This window comes from Xiphophorus couchianus, chromosome 19 (assembly GCF_001444195.1).
Source record: "Xiphophorus couchianus chromosome 19, X_couchianus-1.0, whole genome shotgun sequence".
In the NCBI taxonomy this organism is placed as follows: domain Eukaryota; kingdom Metazoa; phylum Chordata; class Actinopteri; order Cyprinodontiformes; family Poeciliidae; genus Xiphophorus; species Xiphophorus couchianus.
Window position 1 is genome coordinate 10,921,033 of NC_040246.1, and position 19,788 is coordinate 10,940,820.

General features: G+C 40.1%; 1 protein-coding gene across 5 annotated transcripts; it reads left to right on the forward strand.

Annotated features, from left to right (window-relative positions):
• Positions 1 to 7,241: 7,241 nt before the first annotated feature.
• Positions 7,242 to 19,730, forward strand: rab3gap2 (RAB3 GTPase activating protein subunit 2 (non-catalytic)). Of its 5 annotated transcripts, XM_028000376.1 has the most exons (36): positions 7,242 to 7,421; positions 7,512 to 7,637; positions 8,231 to 8,322; positions 8,540 to 8,657; positions 8,750 to 8,831; positions 8,918 to 8,965; positions 9,039 to 9,114; positions 9,201 to 9,302; positions 9,403 to 9,502; positions 10,099 to 10,197; positions 10,927 to 11,075; positions 11,167 to 11,246; positions 11,542 to 11,634; positions 11,726 to 11,865; positions 11,985 to 12,180; positions 12,284 to 12,427; positions 12,629 to 12,711; positions 12,797 to 12,861; positions 12,980 to 13,070; positions 13,183 to 13,304; positions 13,379 to 13,592; positions 14,369 to 14,466; positions 14,558 to 14,666; positions 14,746 to 14,906; positions 15,000 to 15,174; positions 15,392 to 15,562; positions 15,655 to 15,761; positions 16,280 to 16,346; positions 16,456 to 16,526; positions 16,701 to 16,736; positions 16,811 to 16,885; positions 17,129 to 17,344; positions 17,420 to 17,509; positions 17,596 to 17,820; positions 18,407 to 18,571; positions 19,103 to 19,730. In XM_028000376.1, exons 2-36 carry the CDS (start codon positions 7,529 to 7,531, stop codon positions 19,259 to 19,261), a joined length of 4,128 nt encoding a protein of 1,375 aa, XP_027856177.1. In that variant the 5' UTR covers positions 7,242 to 7,421; positions 7,512 to 7,528; the 3' UTR covers positions 19,262 to 19,730. The 5 variants fall into 5 exon arrangements, 4 of the variants coding, with proteins under 4 accessions (XP_027856177.1, XP_027856178.1, XP_027856180.1 ...); XM_028000377.1 differs by having other exon boundaries at positions 7,242 to 7,637; positions 13,382 to 13,592; XM_028000379.1 differs by having other exon boundaries at positions 7,242 to 7,637; positions 8,234 to 8,322.
• Positions 19,731 to 19,788: the final 58 nt, after the last annotated feature.

Here is a 19,788-nt window from a genome sequence, read left to right on the forward strand (position 1 = left end):
GTGGTGGGGGTTGAAAGCTGAAAAATTTATAAATCAAAGCATCCATATGACTGTTATGGGAATTTCAAACGATCCTTTCTATGCAACCGTTTTACTTTGAAAATGAAGATTTGCAAAAGGTGTTGGTTGAATTCTCTAAATTATATAAAATCTGAAAACAGTTTCAGACAACACGCTTAATAACTTAGTTTCTGCTGATTCTGGCAGCATTTGCTGTAACTGCTAAAGACATCAGACAGCCTGTGTTTGGCAACTATTGTCATCTAAACAAAGTCACTGGAGTTGTCAGGATGTCATGTCTTCATGTTGGCACGCGACATTTAATTTTTAGAACCAGAACAGGATAGCCTTTTGTTTTTAAGATTAAAAGAAAGTAAATATTGCAATAATAACAAAATGAGTTAATGAGCATATGACTTCTAAAAGTGTGGCAAACTTTTGTATTGTGCAGCAGTTGTTTCAGTTATAGCATGGTTACAGCTTAGCTTTTCCTGCTAAAAGAAAAAGCATCCATACAATGCAGCCACCATAATGTTCTTTCTACTTCGTTATTATGGACAACTTTGTGTTGCAACTTTTTGTCTATTTTACAAAATCTCTATAAAATACAAAGATTTGTGTTACATGACTGCACTGTCTGGAAACTTTTGCACAGCACTGTATAAATCCACTATTAGCATTGGAATGAATTAAAATGCATTTTTAAATTTGAAGAATTAGAATATTGCTCAGAAAATAACATAATCACAGGTCAAACTGTAAATATTTCGCAAGTGAGGGCCTGTCAGATTTACACCTGAAAGTTCAAACATGAGTTCATCCACCGTTAATGATTGCATTTTTGAGATCCTATTATATGTCCTTTCAAATTTATGCCCATATTATTATTGGAATGCATCTGATCTGTTTTGTCATACTGACAGTCATTGTTATCTGCCTTTATGGATATTGCAGGTCAATCTTGAAGACACATCCAAGCCCTATATTAAAAATTCTCCTTCTGCCCCAGTTTTTTTTTTTTTATCCAGATGTATTTGCTAAAGTGGCATCCTGAAATGAAAGAGTACCGTAAAAAAATTAATAGTTGTATTTTTAGGAAGTATTTATTAAATAAAAAGTCAAGTGTAGATACTGAAAACTGTATTCTCTCAAGTCAAATTTTTCATTTGAATATTTATGTAAACTAAATTCCAAAAACGTACCAGAGCAACTTCTGATCTTTTACCTGCTTCCATTTCATTCCCATTAATATTTCCACTCTGTAATTGTGTCCTTACCAACTGGATATTAGTTCAAATTATTACTTGGAACAAAAGGATCTAATGTATGCAGATAATAAGGCATGCACATTCCTGATCATAATGACCTTTTTTTTTTTCTTGATTGGATGATGAACAAAAATGAAATTATTCTTTTTAGCAGTGTTCATTTTTAGAGTTCTAGCCTTGATGCATATATTTTTATACATCATACAGCAAATGATTACAATCTCTTAATGACATGACAAATATCTGAAGTAAAAACAAAAACAGATCAGTTCTTTTTCACACTATCTTGTTGTCTGTTCTTTTTTTAGCATATGGTGCACAACTTTATGATATATGATAAGGAGCCTTTGACTACTTACAGTGTAACTTTTCACCATTTATAAACACACCAATAGGAGGAAACTACTAGTTATCTTGCTTTAAAAGACAAAAATAGCCAAATTTCATCCTTCAAGTGTCAGCACGTTTAAACATGGGGTTAGAACAAAAATTAATGAAAGTAGCAAGCAACATGAATGGGAATAATATGTAAATTAAAGCCAACATGAGATTTTAAACTATTAGCAATAGAAATAAACTCATGATGATTTTGATGGCTGCTGAGCCAAGCTAAAGACAGGACCCGGTCTGAAAATGTGCTGAATGTGGTGGAAACCAGAACGTCTGCTATTACTGTGGGATTCCAGGCACAACATTTATCAGAAATCTGTGACATCTTCATTCTCCTCACTCTGCAGCATGACCCATTACGTGCAGGCAAGGGACTATCAAATGACTTTGAAATTCTGAATCATAAGTTTACAAGAATTCTGCAGTTAAGAAGTTGTATTTTTGGATGATTTTCTCTGAAAATACATTTAATTTTCCCCCACTCAGGATTTACACTTTTACACTTTGGCTGCTCCTTCGCTGACCTGAAACTGGACAAGTTTAGTCTGATTTCATATCAGACAGTGGGAATAAGGTTCTGAGTCTTATTTAGTGTATGTAAATATAAAAAGAAATAGTGCCTGGGCCCCCAACATGCCAAAGGAGTTTTCAGGAATTTCCAACAAGAATTATCGATTGACACTGGCATCATAGTGAATCTGACTCACCATCATTCAATTTAAAGACTGACAGTAAATGAAAAGGTTTGGAATTGCCTTGCCAGAGTGCACAGCTTAATTTTTTCAGAAGATCTGTTGAGTCATTTAAAGAGACAAAAGGTGTTCTCACAATGAAAGAATCTGAGAATTTTTCTAAGGCAGAGTGAGAAATATTGTCATGTGAGAGGCGGACAAATGATCTTCTAAGAAGATTGAATGCTGAAAATGAGTAAGAAGGTACTTCAGAGAAGTACTAAGGACATGGGACCAGGTCATTTCACCTTTTTTGACAATATGCTGTGTACTCCTTGACAGGTTCTGCATAAGCCTGATTAAAGAAAGATTAAAAGAAACATAATATTAGAAATCTTCCCGTAAAACAATCCCAGAGCCTTGATTGTTAAAGAATACCTTATATGGATATTTGTAATGAGACCCGTAATGACAGAAAGTTTCAAAACAACTCTAGTTTCACCTTAAAATAATCTCAGAGAGTTTCTGTCATCAGACTCGAAGAGACGATTGAAATATTTATTTTAAATAAGCTTGTAGAGGGAACGACACACGTTTGTTTTTCTGGCTTTTAAAGGCCTCATATTATTCTGCAATAGCCACAGATGTAGCAGGACCAAAGAATCTTGTTTCTACAGCTTCACAACATTTCCAACCAATTTAACATGTCAGCAGTGATTATTTTGTTTGGTTGCAGGATTTACATCAGGGTCAGAGATTTAGAGATACTGTTCCTCCTCTTCTTTGTGATAGCATCTTGTCTATCGCTATAAAACTGCAATAAAAGTTGCTAACTTTACAATATTGTGTAAAAATTGTTCAGATCCTTAACATGCAAACATGACCTGGCAGTTACTTCAAGATCAGAGATCAGATTTTATTTGCCATAAAACATTTGCATGTGAACTTTGGATCCAATGTTACCCCAAGTACAACACTGATTATAAGGTTTCATATTGGAAAACCCGACAGATACTAAATGGATATTAGGGAAGGCAAACTTAAATTACAGGTGCAAATAAATTATAGATCATGCATGAAAGAAGAAAAATCAGCAACGTAGGGGCAACATGGAAAATTGAGCCAAAGTATGATGAGCTGCTGAAATATTGCACGCACGTGCCGAACGGGAAAGTACAGCCAGTAATCATGAACCAAAGGGAGAACATCATCTCACGACCACATGCGACAATAGTCCAAAAAACAAACTTCCTGACAGTTTTATTTTAAATTCCTACTTTTGATTGTCGGTGCATCAAAGCTTTGCTCCAAATGTGTTTCCAATGGGGAGTGTCTGCACTGTTCACTTGACAGGGTGTGCGGTGATAATTTTCCCCCACACAGTGTTTTGTATGTGGGACAAAAAGCTATTTTTTGGGGGGCACATCTAACCAGAGTTGTCGCTTCTACATGTCCCATTATTTCCCTACACAGCTCGTGAAAATATACAAGCACAAAAGATGTGGTCACATTTTAAAGATGTTTGTTAGTGTTGCTATATGAAGCAACACTAACACACCACCTGCATGCTGATGTGTTTTTGAACGCCAAAAAGTTTAAAGTCGTCATGGACTTTGTCATTTCAGCTTTAATACTTATCTTTTTAGGTGTGGCACTCTTTACAGTCAACAGGAAGAATATGCTATTTTACTTGTCAAAATGATAAAGACATTTTACAGCCAATGCAGCAGCAAATAAGCTGACAGTTTATTTAACCTGTTTAGCAGAGATAACTGTTGTATTGCTGCATATCTCAGACCTGCAACACAAACAGGACTTATTCTTAGCTTTTTATTCAACATACAGTTTTTGGTTTTTTTCACCATACTTTCCCAAAAGCCAAATTGGTATAGTGCATGACAAATAGTTTCTCCCACCTGAGCTGTGTAATCTCATCACCTCCTGTTGAATTACCTGATGAGTGTTCTTCTTGCTTGGCCTGTTCTTATAGGGAGGAAAGCTGTACCCCAGTAGTTTAAACATCTCCACATCTTTCTCCCTGATCCGCCTGCTGTGTTATTTGGTCTTCATTCTGTCTACTAATTGAGCAGCTTCTCTAAGCAATTGGTTGCACTGGAATTTATTTGAGGCAATCACAGTCGAGAGAGCTGAAAACAAATGACCTCTCCACTACACTCAGACTCAATGTGTTTTATTTGTAAAAAAAAAAACAACCAAAACCCAAATATCTTTTTTCTGTCACTTCATAATAATGTGCTAGTTTATGTTAGTCTATCACATCAAGTACATTGAAGATACGTGCATTGAACATTGTGAGCAATATGCAACAAATTGCGAAAACGTTGAAGGGTATAAATACCTTTATGAGGCCTTGTATGTTTTTAGTCTACCTGGATCCTTCTGACGTCACATCTTCTTGTCTTGAAACCTGCAAAACAAAACCCAAGGTCTTTTAACTCCCATTAAGTTTGAACAAATCAATGCCATCCCTTTTTGTGTACCAGTGATGCGTCTATCTTGCAACCAAGCATGCCAACTCGTTTTCTTGTCAACAAAGGAAGAGGGGGAACCAGATGGAGGGTTGTTGCCTCGGCCAGTAAAACAGAAGAAACGTCAACTGTTCAATAAGCAGCGGCACAGGATGAGGAAACGTGACGAGCCCAAGGACCTCTCTGACACCCAATTGTTTCCTGAGTTTCTGTGTCCGGCCTTCCGGATCGGAAACTTTTGGGCACCCCCCAGAGGGTGTGTTTGTGTGGTCTCAGCGCATGTGTGTGTTTGTGTGTGTTTTCTTTGGATGCGAGAGCTACGTAGGTTTGTAAATGAATACATAAGGAATACACTGGCAGGTTGCCCGTTGCTTTTTTAAGAAAGGATGGGAAAGAAAGATGTGTAGCAGTGTTTAACAATACCGAAAGCAGCTGCTCATGTTTACAACATTAGGTTCTCAGGACGGAAAGTAGTAACAGTGACCTTTGAATGACAAAGAGCAATATGCTTCTCTGTGGGGTTATGGAAGTCCAAACTTCACATTAGAAGAGTTCTTTTGTGTTCTTCAAAGACATCTGCACAAAATATCATGCACCATTAGGTAAGGCACCATGGGATCAACATCATAAGACACAGCACTCCAACATCTCCAGATGCATGTCCTCATTAAAACAAGTTGGCATTAAATATTGCTGCCAAGACTCAAGTGATTAACTGAATTATCCAAACAAGCAAGTTTGTTGAACATATTTTTAAAACCCTGCTTTAACCCTTCCAAACAGTGTCACACTGTTGTGTGGCATAATAGGAAAATCAAAAGAAATATTTTTATTAGCTTTTTCAAAATAATATGGGCTCTTATCTTAATTTACCCATGCAATTTGTCATTATTAAGTTAGAAATTGATTCTTACAACAATTGTTGGGTTCATGAAAGTGTGAAGCAAACTGTTGAGCAACAGTGTAACTGAGTTCATTAATTAACGACTCAATTTTGACAATCTCAATAGGTAATCTTCTGAGTGGCTAGTTCTCTGAAAAAGGTTGAGTTTTTTAATAACTTTTTTCCCATCATGTTTCTCCTTTTACTTTGAATTTTGCTTTGAATTGAACTCTGGTATATAAAGACTTTGTTTTCTCTGTGAACATAAACAGAGGCATAAGTAAATGTTTCTAGTCAAGTCAAGAATAAATTAGCCGGTGTCACTGTGATCTGCGTAGATGTAATGGTCAGTATTATACAATAATATTTCATTACTATTATTAATATTTATTTATTTGGAGTAATATTAGTAATGCTTGGTCAGGAATGCATAGGCTCTAACATTAATTATGGTTGCAGTTTTAAAATATTTTCAATTTGTGATGATAATTATAAAGCACATGAGTTAATAAATTTGGTCTTTTGATCTAACAAATAAAACCTTATTGAAGGGTATGTTTTTGGTTATTGGTCAATGGTCCCAAATAAAATACAAATGACTTAATGCATGTATTTGAGCTATGCACAAGATTGGATGGCAGACTACTTGTCTTTCAGCTGAATATTAGAAGAATATTTAGTCTTATGTCTGATAATCTGAGGCAAACTATTTAATGAAAATGCATGGTTTGAAAATGCATCACCAAAAAGCATAAACCGAGCAAGAACACATTCGAAATACAAAAATCAGCACAGGAAAATAAACAATCTACCAGTGAACTTGCAACAATTCAGAGTTAGCCAAACATTTCCAGGAGAGAACCATTTTCTTTTGTTTTGCACATTTATGTACGCAAAATTAAAATAGTAAATCATCAGAGACGATTTTTCAATTCCCTTTTTATTAAAAAAAAGTAAAAAATAAATAAACAAAAATAATAGAATTTACAAGTCTGCAAAATTGTTGTTCTACCGCCCTCTAGAGGAGAAATGCAAACCTCTCAGTCAATGGGAACTGAAATGCAAACCATTTCAGTTTCCATGGACACGTGTATTCAGTACGATTTTGAAGCAAGATATTCTCTTAGAAATAGTTATCATACTTACTGCTACTTGAAAATTGATTCTTGTTAAACATTTCATAGATACAGAAGGCCTACTCGGCAACCTCCTATACTGAACTCGTTGCAGTTACATTTGTCTGAAAAGAAAGTAGATGATAATAATAATAATAATAATAATAATAATAATAATAATTTTTTTTAATTCTTTGAATTAATTAATAGCTAATTCTAGTAGTAACTGAACATAATCGATGGACCTGGCAAAACTTTGAAAAGCTTTGAAACCTCAGACCTGAAACAAAATTAAGTTGTTTTTTTATTATTTACCACTGAGTTCTAGACATTTTCTCGACCAGCCTGTGTGTTTTGACATTTAATGTATAGACAAGCATTTCTCATTAACGTTTTATTTTGAAAATCTCCTACACAGCCCCAACCCGGAAACAGAAAAGTGTTGTTATGCTAATGATGTGTCATCAACAGATTTGGGTGGAAGCAGTAGATAATGGGCAAAATAAACCCAGTGGACAGTTATTGATATTTGTCTAAGGGCTTGTGCAAGTTTAATACGGAGCATTGTGTAGTTAACAAACTGTCATAAAGTTAAACTCGGAGACGTAAGTTGATAAAAGCAGCGCTTCTCTTCTGAACTGTTAGCAGGGAAGCTAACTGACTCTCTTCCTCGACTTCTTTTCGGTTCCTGACAGGACAGGACGGGATAGGGATGTCCTGCAGCTTGTTTGAGTTTTGTCGGCTCCAAGAGCTCAAAACAGTCCGGGACTTCTTGTTCCAGAACCAGAGTAAAGAATCAGTAGAAGAGAAGACTCAAACAGGTGAGCTTACCTGTGCTAAATGTCGGTGAAGATGCTCCAGCAGCAATGAAGCGGTTATATGGACTCCTGTTAGCTTGATGCAGCTACGAGGGAGCACGAATCCGAAATGTTCCCAAGGAAATGTTTGTCCTGATGGAAATAATGACATAGGTTTGATTGTTTTGTTAAATACCGAGGAATGTCTGAAATAATGTAGCCTGCTATTTGTGTCGTTCATCCAGATGTTACCAGCGTCCTAACACAGGAAAACATGGCCCTCCTTTTGTCCGAGCTTTATGCAGATGTCTCATAGAGATCCTGTGACTTTTAATATTCTCTACATAAGAAACTATCACTGATCGCAGTTCTTCAAAGAAATCTGTCATGCGACGAGAGATTTCGCAGTAAACAAAGAACACATTCAAATTGAATTTATTAAACCTATTGTAGATTGCTTTAAGCGTCTATCCTGTGATGTTAATCTTTTTAGTTTTATCGCTCTAAATGTGAATATGTGACTCCATTGAGAGTTTTTCTGTTTATTACTGTTAAGTTGTTGTTTTGAATTGATTTCTGGATAATGCAGACTTGAGATCGTCTCTCATGTTTCCCAGCAGAAAACGAGCTTTCCTGGGATACCTCTGACTGGGACTCGGGATGGGATAACGAAGAAAATAAGGAGGAAGATTCTGCTTCTTCCACCAAGGTCTGTTTTTTTTGTCTCTATTTTGCTCTTATGTATTTGGGTGCAAAATGTCCAGAAAAAACTGAGATATAAAGGGAGTAAATGTTAATAATTTAAAGAGAAATAACTGAAAGTGTTTCAAATTGCACACAGAAACACTTACAAGTCCAAAATCTCTGTAACCATCAGTATGTCAGGTATGTCAGGTAGTATTCTCCTTCATGTCCAAACTCTGCAGGCAGAGGAGGAGCCATCGGGACAGAACCAGCCATGGCTTCAGGACTGCGTTGTGTCCTTGTCACCCTGTGCCGACCTGCTGGTTGTGGCTCGAGAACAGAAAGCTGCTTTCCTCTCAGGTCAGAAATTAAAACTGTCACACACACACAGTTCTCTGTAGCCTCAGTATTGGGAGCGATGTCATTTAATTTCAAGCTTTGGTTTCTTCCAGCAAAGTGGCGCACAGGTGACAGTGGCAGAGAGGAGATGACCCTGGCGGTGACCTGGAGTGGACACCTCAGCACAGAAGAAGGGTGGGAAAAGGTCAAAACTCTGACAATAGATCAGCTGATGACAGGATAAGTAATAATAATCCACAGAGTAATGTGTTTCTCTTCAGAGAGAGTGTCAGCAGTGTCATCGCTATCCCCCTGGCCAGTCAGAAGAGGTGAGAATTGCCTACTTGCAAGTTGCAGAAGAACGTTATGACCATATCATAACCGCATATTTCTGGACTACAGGAGCTCCACAGGGAGGCCCGACTGGACCTGCATAGTTGTGGGCTTCACATCTGGTTATGTCCGCTTCTACACAGAGGTATCTTTTAGCTTCTGCTTCCCCAACTCCTGTAGTCACAGGCAGTCTGGGTAACGGTGTTTTTTCCTGTTGTGTTTTCAAATCAGAGCGGGGTTCTTCTCCTGGCCCAGCTGCTACACGTCGACCCTGTTCTGAGGCTCAAATGTCGCACCTACGAGATCCCTCGTCATCCTGGAGTGACGGAGCAGGTAAAAGGGAATCCCAAATGCATCAGTCGCAGCTGACACGTTTCACAATCCCGGTGTTGAAGTGTTAGTTATGAGCTAACAGATAAATCTCCCTCTGCAGCACGAGGAGCTCAGCATCCTTTATCCTGTCGCTCTGGTCACCATCGACGGCTTCAGCCTCTTTCAGTCGCTGCGGGCCTGCAGGAACCAGGTGGCGAGAGGTACAGCTGCTTTACTTATTACGCATGGCAGGGAGGCCTCTGAAGTGGTGCTAATTGTTCCTCAGAGATAATCACAGATGTGTTTTTCTCTTGCTGGCTGGGTGGATGTAGTGATTGCTGTGAGACTTTCAGGTACAACTGAGGCATAACCGTTCTTTTAATGCATTCAGGTTAGCAGCTTTTTGCTATGTAGAGATCTGCTGTTGGGATTTGAGCTCATAGTGCTCTGAGGATCAGTGCTTCTAGTAGCTGCAATGCAGATGTTTAGGGCCTCAGTTTATCTCCTTCAGCTTACATGCTGTCTGAAGGAGTCATTTTATTAAGAAGGAGCTTGATTTTGACAGAAAGGCCTTGCGTGATTCTTTTATTTGGAGTTATGAAATACAGAAAAACTATGAGCATGTGTTCACCTGCTGAGTGGTTAGCATCTGTGAGTCTCCTAGCAAAGAAGCTTCTCCTCTGTGTTTTTCTTCTTTTATGTCTTCTCTTAATAAAGATTTGAGGGCTTTAAATGGAAGTGTGTTTACCACACCGTGTCGGTTAATGGAAATGTTTAAAACATTGAACTGAAGGTATTACTGTCTCTCACTGTGTAGCTGCAGCAGCAGGTAGTGATGTTGTCCCTCCTCCTCCTTTGGCCTACAAGAAGTGGGGTCTGCAGGAGATGGACACCATCGTGGACCACAGCAGTGTGGGTAAGATATATTTCATGACAGGTTCATGACAGAGTTGATTGCTTTGTGCCTTCAAAATATTAAAATGAATTCCTAAAGCATTTGAACTACAAACATAAGAGGCTCATGTAATTGTTCTCCTCTTGGTAAAGCTTGAACTTTTTCACATTTTCACATTACAGACCTGAACCTCAATGTACTTTATAGGATTTTATGGGACAGAGCAACACAAATTAGAAGAGAAATGTGAATTTGAAGGAGTCATTTCAATATCTTCAATTAAAATATAAGAAAGTGTGATCTGCTTTGGTATCTAGCTTTTCGAAGTTAGTACTTTGGGATATTTTCCTGTTTTTGTAATTCTTCTTTCTGCAAAATAGTTCAGTCTCAGATACATCTGACGGAAATCCTTTGTGAATATCACATTTCATGTCTCCTCACAGATTTTTAATTGGATTTAGGCATGGACTTTGACTGAGTCATTCTGTATCTGATTTGATCTTGCTGTAAGCTTAAAGTTGTTTACCTTGAATGTGAAATTCATCTCTAGTCTTAAGTAGTCTTTTCCTTCATTGGTCAGATTTTCCTCCTTGATCAATCTGTTTTTATCTCCATCTATCTTCCTATCACATCTGACCAGCTTCTATTCCGGTGATGAAATCTTCCTCCATTTCAGTATTCTGTGTATTGCTTTCTATACTTTGTGTTGATGACTTTAACTGTACAATTACTTCTGTCCTCTGGTTGCAGGTGTGATGACGCTGTGTGTGTTTGACCAAATGAAGAATGCGTCCATCTTGGGGGGCTTTAATGCATCAGTCAAGGGGAGCCCCCCTGCCATGAGCCAGTTTGTGACTGTAGGGACTGGGCCGTATGCTGGATTTTACTACGCAGTGGAGGTGTGTGTGAGGAGAGTAGATAAGTGTTAAAGCTGTGTAATTGTTTGTTCTGTGGAAAGCTGTATGTGACGGTCTCTCTGTGTGTCTGTAGGGAAACTCTCAGCCTCTCCTGTCCCACGTGGCTCTGGCTGTGGCCAGCAAACTCACCTCAGCCCTCTTCAACGCTGCCAGGTTCGGAGATCTGCCAGCAACATTTGCCTCAAAACTGAACAAAAAGAATCCTGACACAATGAAGTAGTGAGAAAATGATGCACAAGGCAAAAATAAATTAGTGTAGATATTGTCCAGAATATGAATTTAAAAAATAAAGAGCGTGTTTAGAAACACAAAATCATCAAGTTATCATATGTTTCTGATTGGGTTGTCTTTAGGAGTAGTAAGTTTTGCCACTTCTACTGTTTATAATCGTGCTTTAATTATCTCCTCTGTTTGTCATATTGTTTTTCTCCTGCCGTTCTGCTCTCAGTGGGTGGTTAGGGTGGAACAAGAGCAAGAATGAAGAGGAAGCAGCTCAGAAACAGAAACCTAAAGTGGAGCCGGCGACCCCCTTAGGGATCAGGTACTGTTCATGATATCTGGACGTTAACTGAATCATATTGATATTCAAAACTCTTTACTTTGTCCTTAAATCTGACAACCTGGACTTCCAGATTTGGTCTGCCAGATTCCCGGCGCCACGGTGAGTCCATATGTCTGTCGCCTTGCAACACGCTTGCTGGAGTCACGGATGACTTTGGTAGAGTAACACTGCTGGATCTGGCAAGGGGTATCGCCATCCGCATGTGGAAAGGTGAGAGGAGAAACCAACACATAGGAGGCCCAACATGAAGTGAATCAAGATGTTCTCCATTCCATCTTTAAGTGAACAAACGTGACCATGTAAAGATGTTTATTTGGTCTGAATGTCAGGCTACAGAGATGCCCAGCTGGGGTGGCTGCAAGTTCAGGAGGAGCGTGGGGATCGGGAATTCTCGCCCTCTGCCTCCCTCCCCAGACGTCACGCCCTCTTCCTCATCATTTACGCCCCCCGTAGGGGGATCCTGGAGGTGTGGGCCATGCAGCGGGGTCCTCGAGTCGGTGCATTCACTGTGGGCAAACACTGCAGGTACACTTCATCTGTTTACTTCATCCAAATCTGAGCTTGAAGTAGCTGTGACATCTATTTGTTTCTCTTTTTTTTTTAATGTGTGGACTTGATTTTCTGTTAGGCTGCTTTATGCTGGCTACCATCTGATGGGAGTAAACAGTGTGACCAGTCAGGGCTGGCAGCTCCACACGCAGCAGGTGTGTCTGCTGGATCCCACCACCGGAGCTCTGAGGACCATCAACATCCCCTTCCATCTGGCCCTCAGGTTGGAACAAAGCAGGGCTGTTGATCAGATGTCGCAAAGAGATGTCAGCTATTATCTGAACACATACACATCACACTAGTCAATGATGTTGGAGATCTTCTCAAGCTATCACAGCTTAAGAAAATCTACAACTTAGTTTATTTCTCTAAAGTTAAGCTCAGACACCTTACCCTGTCAGCCTTCTCTGTCTCTTTATTTCAGTGATAAAAAGAACGAGCGCGCCAGAGACATGCACCTGCTGAAGAGACTGAGCGCCGTACTGAAGAGCAGAGACATGGTCCCTGGTAATGGACACGTGACTGAGAGCAGAGTGAAGACCCAGAGACGCTGAACTGTTCCTCACATGGTTTCTGTCTGGTTGGTTTGCAGATTCCTTGGAGAGAGAAGCAAAAAGTGTCTTGTTGGAAATCAAACATCCTGCCATTAAGAAGCAGGTTTGTAGATTAAAAAATCAAAGTGTAATCAAATGATTCTTTGATTCATTTGATTACATTCATTTGATTGTATTTGTTATAGTTATTATTCTTAATCTTCTCTCTGGATTCCCTTCAGGCTTTGGAGTCTCTGCTGTCAAACAGGAACGCTCCAGTCTCTTGTCTAACTAACGTTACTAGTGCCTTACATGATGCTTTGAAGCAACAAGGTAGCGCAACAAACTTCCCTCTGACGAAAGTGTTCTGTGAACAAATAAAATTAAGCATATCTCAATTAAAATCCGTTTAAAATAAAACAAAGCTTGTATTTCTGTCTGACAGATGCAGATGAAGTGGAAGCATCACTACTCCAGCTCTGCTCCTCCCAGTTGAAACTGCTTCAGCTCTACTCGGACATCCAGCAGCTGCAGTCGGCTGCAGACACAGAGGCCTGCTCTGCAAATGTCTGTTGCAAAACACCTGAACTACACCAAACGCAGCGTTCCTGCCCTCTAACTCAGGCTCCTTTCCCCTTCAGCAGGACTCCCTCGAAGGCATAGAGGAGGAGTTGTCTCGTGTCGGTCCCACCTTGCAGCGCTACGCACAGCTCAGCTCCAAACCCTCGGTGTCTTTTGCCCAGGACTCTCCCGACACGCCGCTGTCTGCTCAGACTTTCCTCACTCAGCTGGAGTGTGCCGAGGACGGAGAGGTGAAGGTGAATCGCAGGTCGGATGCAGAGTGGAACCAGCTTGGTGAGAGTTTGAGGCCTTTACTCCTGAACAGACACAGTGTAATGAAAGGATGGTAGAATAATCTCACTAATAAAATAAAAATTAGACATTTGTTTCATTTATAATAATGTTTGTCTTGAATAAACCGAGACAAATTACTACTAATTAATTATTATTAGTCACATTTAATAGTGTCATCTTTCCATGGTTTCCGTTTCCAGGTTCCATATTTAAAGTTTGAAAAATTTTAGCATAAATTATTAATGATGTGTCAGATTTGGCTATTTAAATGGAAAGAATTTTACTAAGAATATGTGAAAACTACAGAGTTTTCACTTGTAATATATGTAGGATCCTATTTTAGGTAGTTTAAGATACATTTGTTAACTAATAGACAGTTGTGTTTGTTCATTTGTAGCGAAAAGAGGGAAATATGTCAGGTTTTTATCTTAGTCTTGTTTAATAAACACTCTCCTGTACTTGGGAAGTCATGGACACAATATTCAGCCCATTTGCTCAATTGTAAGTTGCTTAGTTTCAGAAAACTTTATAAAAAAAATATTATTTTATATGTGTTACATCACTTGTTTGATCTCTTGAAGCTGCTATTGATTTAAAATGTGTAAAAAATAAAAAAAAGTTGCCAAAAATACAAACAAGAATTCTAAAGAACTATTGGTGTTTAAATCAGATTGACTTCCTCTTGGCAAGTTCAACCTCTTTTGTGAGTTTGTGAACACTGCTTGATCTGCTCAAATCTTATTTTTAATCCAGCCTTTGTTGTTTGTTCTTTGCAGGAAATTTTATGTTTTGGGGCTGTTTATGTGGTAAAAGTCCCACCCATAAAGTGTGTGACACACTACAGCTGGCTGGCATCAGCCCACAGCAGCTACTGGTAAGATTATGTCCCACTGAAGGAGAAGGTAGAAATGTAAATGTCATTTACTTTTCCAGAGTTTGGTAATACCTGTTGTCTATCCCTGTAGTCTTTGTTAATGAATGTGTGGCTGCAAAGGGAGAAGGAAGTGCTTCAGAAGCCAGTGGAAACGGTCAGAAACCTGCACACGCTGCTCATCGCACTTAGCAACTTGGACGGTGTGTGTTCTTATCAATGAGTCCAGGGGAAATAGCTTTAAAAAACAAAGGTGACATTTTTTCCTTCCTTTGTTTTTAGGTGCTGTCGAGGAGTCATGGGATCCACAGTCTGTCTCCCCCTGGTGGCAGCAGGTCCGGTTCACATGCATCCAGTCTCACAACGCTGCTGCCGCTTTACTGGCTGCTTTAGTCGCTCACCGTGCCGCCAAGGCGAGCATCACAAGCAGGGCTGACAGCAAGGTACAGCAACGCCCTGCCAATGTGAAAACTGTGAGTTTATGAGGCGTTCGGAGAAACACTCAAGTGTTTGGGCTTTGCTCTGCTGGGTTACAGCTGCAGTCAGAGTGGGAGGCCGTGTCATTGGAGCTGGAGCAGTGGGTGGTGTGTGTCCGTCAGCTGGAGGACGTTCTGGTCCTTCAAGCTCTTCTGTTGGTGCCTTCTCCTCTGGGAACAGCAGGGGGAGCTGTAGTTCAGTGCTCCATCAAAACACTGCAGGAGGGAGGCAGAGGTGACACACGCAGGAAGGGATGATGGAGTTTTTTTGTTGAATGATTTCCAGTAATTCCACCCATTCATGCTCTCATAAAAATATGTGAACTCAGAAGATATATGGCCTTATGAATAACAAATGTTTCATGGATTATTTTTCATATTTACTGCTGGGGAGGGTTCACAACTGCTTTTTTTAATATCTTGGGTTTTCCTCCTTACATTTGTCTTTTAAGGTGGTATTGCAGACAGTGTTTCCAAGTGGGTGTTCAGGCAGAACATGGCGCCTGAGCGACTGAAGAAAATGCTCCAGAGGAAAGAAACTCAAGGTACAGGTGACCAAAAGGAGAAGAAAGAGGACGGAGAAGAGACAGAGAAGTGCCAGGAGGAGGCAGACAGGACAGCAGGTGGCGATGAGGAGATATTTCACACAGATTTTAGATTTTAGATTACTTATGGATTTTCACATTATGACACTTTTTCTGTCCTTGTTTCTCAGAGCTGTTGCTGGCAGTTTGTCAACGGTTTCCAGATTCTTTGTCTCCTGACTTGCTCTTCTCCCACTGCTGCTGGGAATATGTAGTGCAATGGAACAAAGACCCAGAGGTGCACAGATACACTGACTGTTCTGATTTTAGACTAGTGTTTTTAGGGAATACCAGCTTTATTTTTGAAACATGCACTTTTATAAAGGTGACACAAAATGATCTCCCCTATTTTTCAAATGATTAAAAATCACTGACTGGTAGAACTCCAAACTCTTCCCTGACAAAACTTTGATTCTAGTATTTACTTTCCTTCACACCTCACTGGACCTGGACATAGTTTAATAGTTTAACTTTGAGTCATCTTTACTCAGTAAAAGAGTCTTAAAAAAAAGAGCCCTATTGTCAGCGTGTCCTGTGTTTTTTTATTTGTCTCTGGCTGGTCTCAAGCAGATCATCTAACTTCTCAGTACATCCCTAATAAATTTAATTAACTGCCTGCGAGAGAACCAGAAATGTTCATTGGTCAATGTTGACGGAACAAAAATGTGTAGTCAGGCTCCCAACTGTAATAAATACAGAAGAAGGAGGATAACTCTTGTTATATTTATACATATTTTCATGTTTTCCACTGTGTAGGAGGGCCGATATTTATTCTTTGCTGTGGAACATTTAAAGTTGATCACCAGTCCTCACATTCAACTAGGTCAGTATTTTTGCTTATCAATAATACAAAGGAATATTCATCAGTCATTTGATGTCCCCTGCTATATATTTCCAAACGTCTTTAATGTAAATCCAATGATTCTTTCCAGGTATTTCCACAATGATGTGGAGTACCTTCATCGTCAAGCGTTTCTCAGCAGCTGCTTTCCTCATGGAGAAGGTAAGACACAAACTTACAGGCTGCTGTAGCCTCGATATACTTTGCCTCGTTATTTGTTTCTGTGTTTGACATGATGTAAAGCACTTTGAAATGCCTTGCTGCTGAAATGTGCTATACAAATAAAATTTGATTGATTGATTGATTGAGCCAAAATGACACGCTTTGTTTCTTAAGGTGGGGAAAGCACCAAAAGATCGCTTATGTCGACGGGTAAGTTTGTCTCAGCACAACACAGTGTTTAGTGTTTAGGTTCACAGACTCAGGAATTGTGCTTCTGTTGTCAGGATGTTGGAATCGGAGACAAAGCCATGACGTCGTTCCTGGGCTGCTGTGTCCAGCTGCTGCAAATCCTCATGGAGGTGACTGGATTACTGGTTAAGAATCAGAGCTCTTTGTCTTTTATACCTTTCTATGTAAGTAAATGAAAAGAACACGAGCGAAGCATGGAGAGTGGACAACGCCTGGCATAAGAATATTAATTAGGCCTCACAGTGAGGATGCACGTGGAGGTGTGTTGGGTTTGACGCATGTCGCTCTGCTATGAATGCGTATGGAGGCCTGGTGAAGCCGCTGGGTTTACTGAAGCGGGTGGATGCTTGCAGGCGGACTCAGCCATGGAGGAGATTCCAACTCCGGAGCTTTCCGTGGAGGAGGTGTGGAGCGGAGCCGAGGGTCCCGCTTCCATAGCTGAGCTAGCGCTGGAGCAGAGAGGCGTTCACTACCCTCTGGTGCAGCACCACTGGCTGTTGGCGTTGCTTCTGCACGCTGCCATGAGCTTCAGCGTTAAAGTCAAACCGCTCAGTCTGTTTGACAGCAAGGTGAGCGCACACATGAACGCAGCAGGTCCTTGTCTTAGATTTTGATGCATCTCAGTGTATATTTGTCTTTTTTAGGGTAAGAATGCTTTCTTCAGAGATCTGACCACCATCCAGCTGATGCCCAGTGGAGACATGGATCCTGGCTTGGTCTCACTACGACAGGAGGTGAGTGGTGGAATGAAATGTAGAGGATGATGATTATAAATTATCTTTGAAGTCTGTCATCATTCATACTTCCTGTTCTGGTTAAGTTCCTCCTGCGGGTGCTGACTGGATGGGTGCAAGCGATAGACGACCCTTCCTGCTCCTCCCCAGCGCCTGCCTCCACATCGCTGCCCTCTGATGGACCGAAAGCGGACTGGTGGCCCTCCCTGTGCATGGACCTGGGATCCCTGCTGCAGGTCAACCCAGACATCCTGCGCCGGCACCTCGTCTGCGAGCTTTACAACCAGGGCCTCGACCTGCGAGCTGAGGAGGTGAGTGATGTTTTATTATGGCAGACAGTTTTGAGTCTTCCCATATTTCTAAACGTTTGCCTTTGAAACAGCAAGATTGTCTTTTAATCTTTTTAAATTAATGTTCAGGAAGCCACAGAAAACATTTAAAAGGTTTGTAGAGCCATCTCTGATATTAATCTAAAACCAGGGGCCCGAAACTGTTTGACAAAATCTGGAAAAGTATGAAACTTCAGTAAAGAATTTTCCAGCTCTCGACAAGTACGTCAGATTCTTTGTCTGTCCAAACTTTATTCCATCCTTCCATCTGCACAACCCATCCGACTATCTATCCATCCATCCTTCAGTACTCACGAAGTCTGACTGTTATAAAAACAGTTAAATTCATTATGAACGTTTGTATTCACGTTTTAAAAATTGACCAAAAGGTCTTAGGACCCTGGACATTTGAGCCTGGTAAACATTTGAATTGTGGATGTTTAGTATCAGCTTCAGTTTTATAAACAATAACAATTCCTGCATTTATTTTCTATGTTCCTGCAAGGATATTATATAGAGAAATCACCTCGCCATCAAAAATGCATCAACACTCACTGTTGCCTTCTAGGCGATTCTACAGGTGGAAGATAAGGAAGTTCTGGGCTCCCATCTCTTGGTTCTGACCGGTCAGAGGCTCAGCTACTCCCTGCTTCACAACCAGAACCAGACGCAGGCTGCCATGGAGCTGCTGGCCCGCCTGCCTCCAACCCTCTGCACCTGGTTGAAGGCAATGGTAAGGCAATGGCAACGGTTACGAGGGTACACCTGGCACAGGTCGCCAGTGTGTGTAGTTTATGTTTGGAGTTATTTCTGCTTGCTACGGTCACGGCGGCTTGTAGAAGACTCTAAAGCAGCATATCATGAGTCCCTTTAACTAGGCTGCCCAACATTCAGCTTAAAGAGCTGAAGACTATAAGTCAGTAGGTGCTTTATAACATTGAAGCTTGCGGTTAGAATCTTTTATGTCTGTGTGCTGAGGCTGAGCTCTATAAAACTTCACATCAATCTATGCGTCTCTCATATTGTGTCTCTTCAGCTACGTGATCAAACACACAATTATTGTAACCAAAATATGTCAATTAAAAAAAAGCCACTTTTGAATTTAATTTGACCAAGTTTCACATGGTAAAGGGGAAATTAAATGCTTTAATTTCTGGCTTTACTAGTCAAATTCGGTTGGGTGTAATTATGTTTGACATCTAATAATTCTCATTACATATGAGTAACTTGAATGGAAGGCTGATCTTGATCTTGTATGCTGCAGGATCCCAGCGAGTTGAGATGCCCCCTGGTCTCTCTGTCTAAGACCACCCGACTGGTCAGCCGTCTGGTTGAAATGCTACCAGAGAACCACGCCCAGTATAGCCTGGCCCTGCACCTGCTGGAAGCTGTGGACGTCCTCTCTCTATCCACTGAGGACTGATTTCCACTGACTCGGCACTAAAACCCCATAGCTGAACATTAGAAATCATCATCATCTATGTTTCATCATTTAAATCATGTTGATTCCGATTTAAGTCCAGTGTTAAAGAAAATGGCTTTTAACTTTTTTTTTTTTTGTTTTGCTTTATTAGCCCATCAGGTTTCTGTGCATGTAACATAAATGGTATTAAATGTTTGTGTATTGTGTTTTCATGATGAGTTATGTTGAGGATCGGGGCATGTTATTTTTACTGCATCTCATTTTCACTAAAATCGTCAGTCCTGTGGGGCATTTCAGACCCAAACCGGTCATTATGGCTTTCGCACAGGTAACCCATGTATCATAAATGAAGCAAAGGATGTTATTTTTATTTATATATATAGACAATTCCGTATTAGCTGTGTCCTGTGTTCTGTAATTTGATGTCCAGCAGGGCTCTGATACAGAATAAATAAATTTCTCAAAAGTTGGACTAGATTAGCTTCATTTTTCACAGAACATAAACAATAACAAAACTCTCTGCAGCA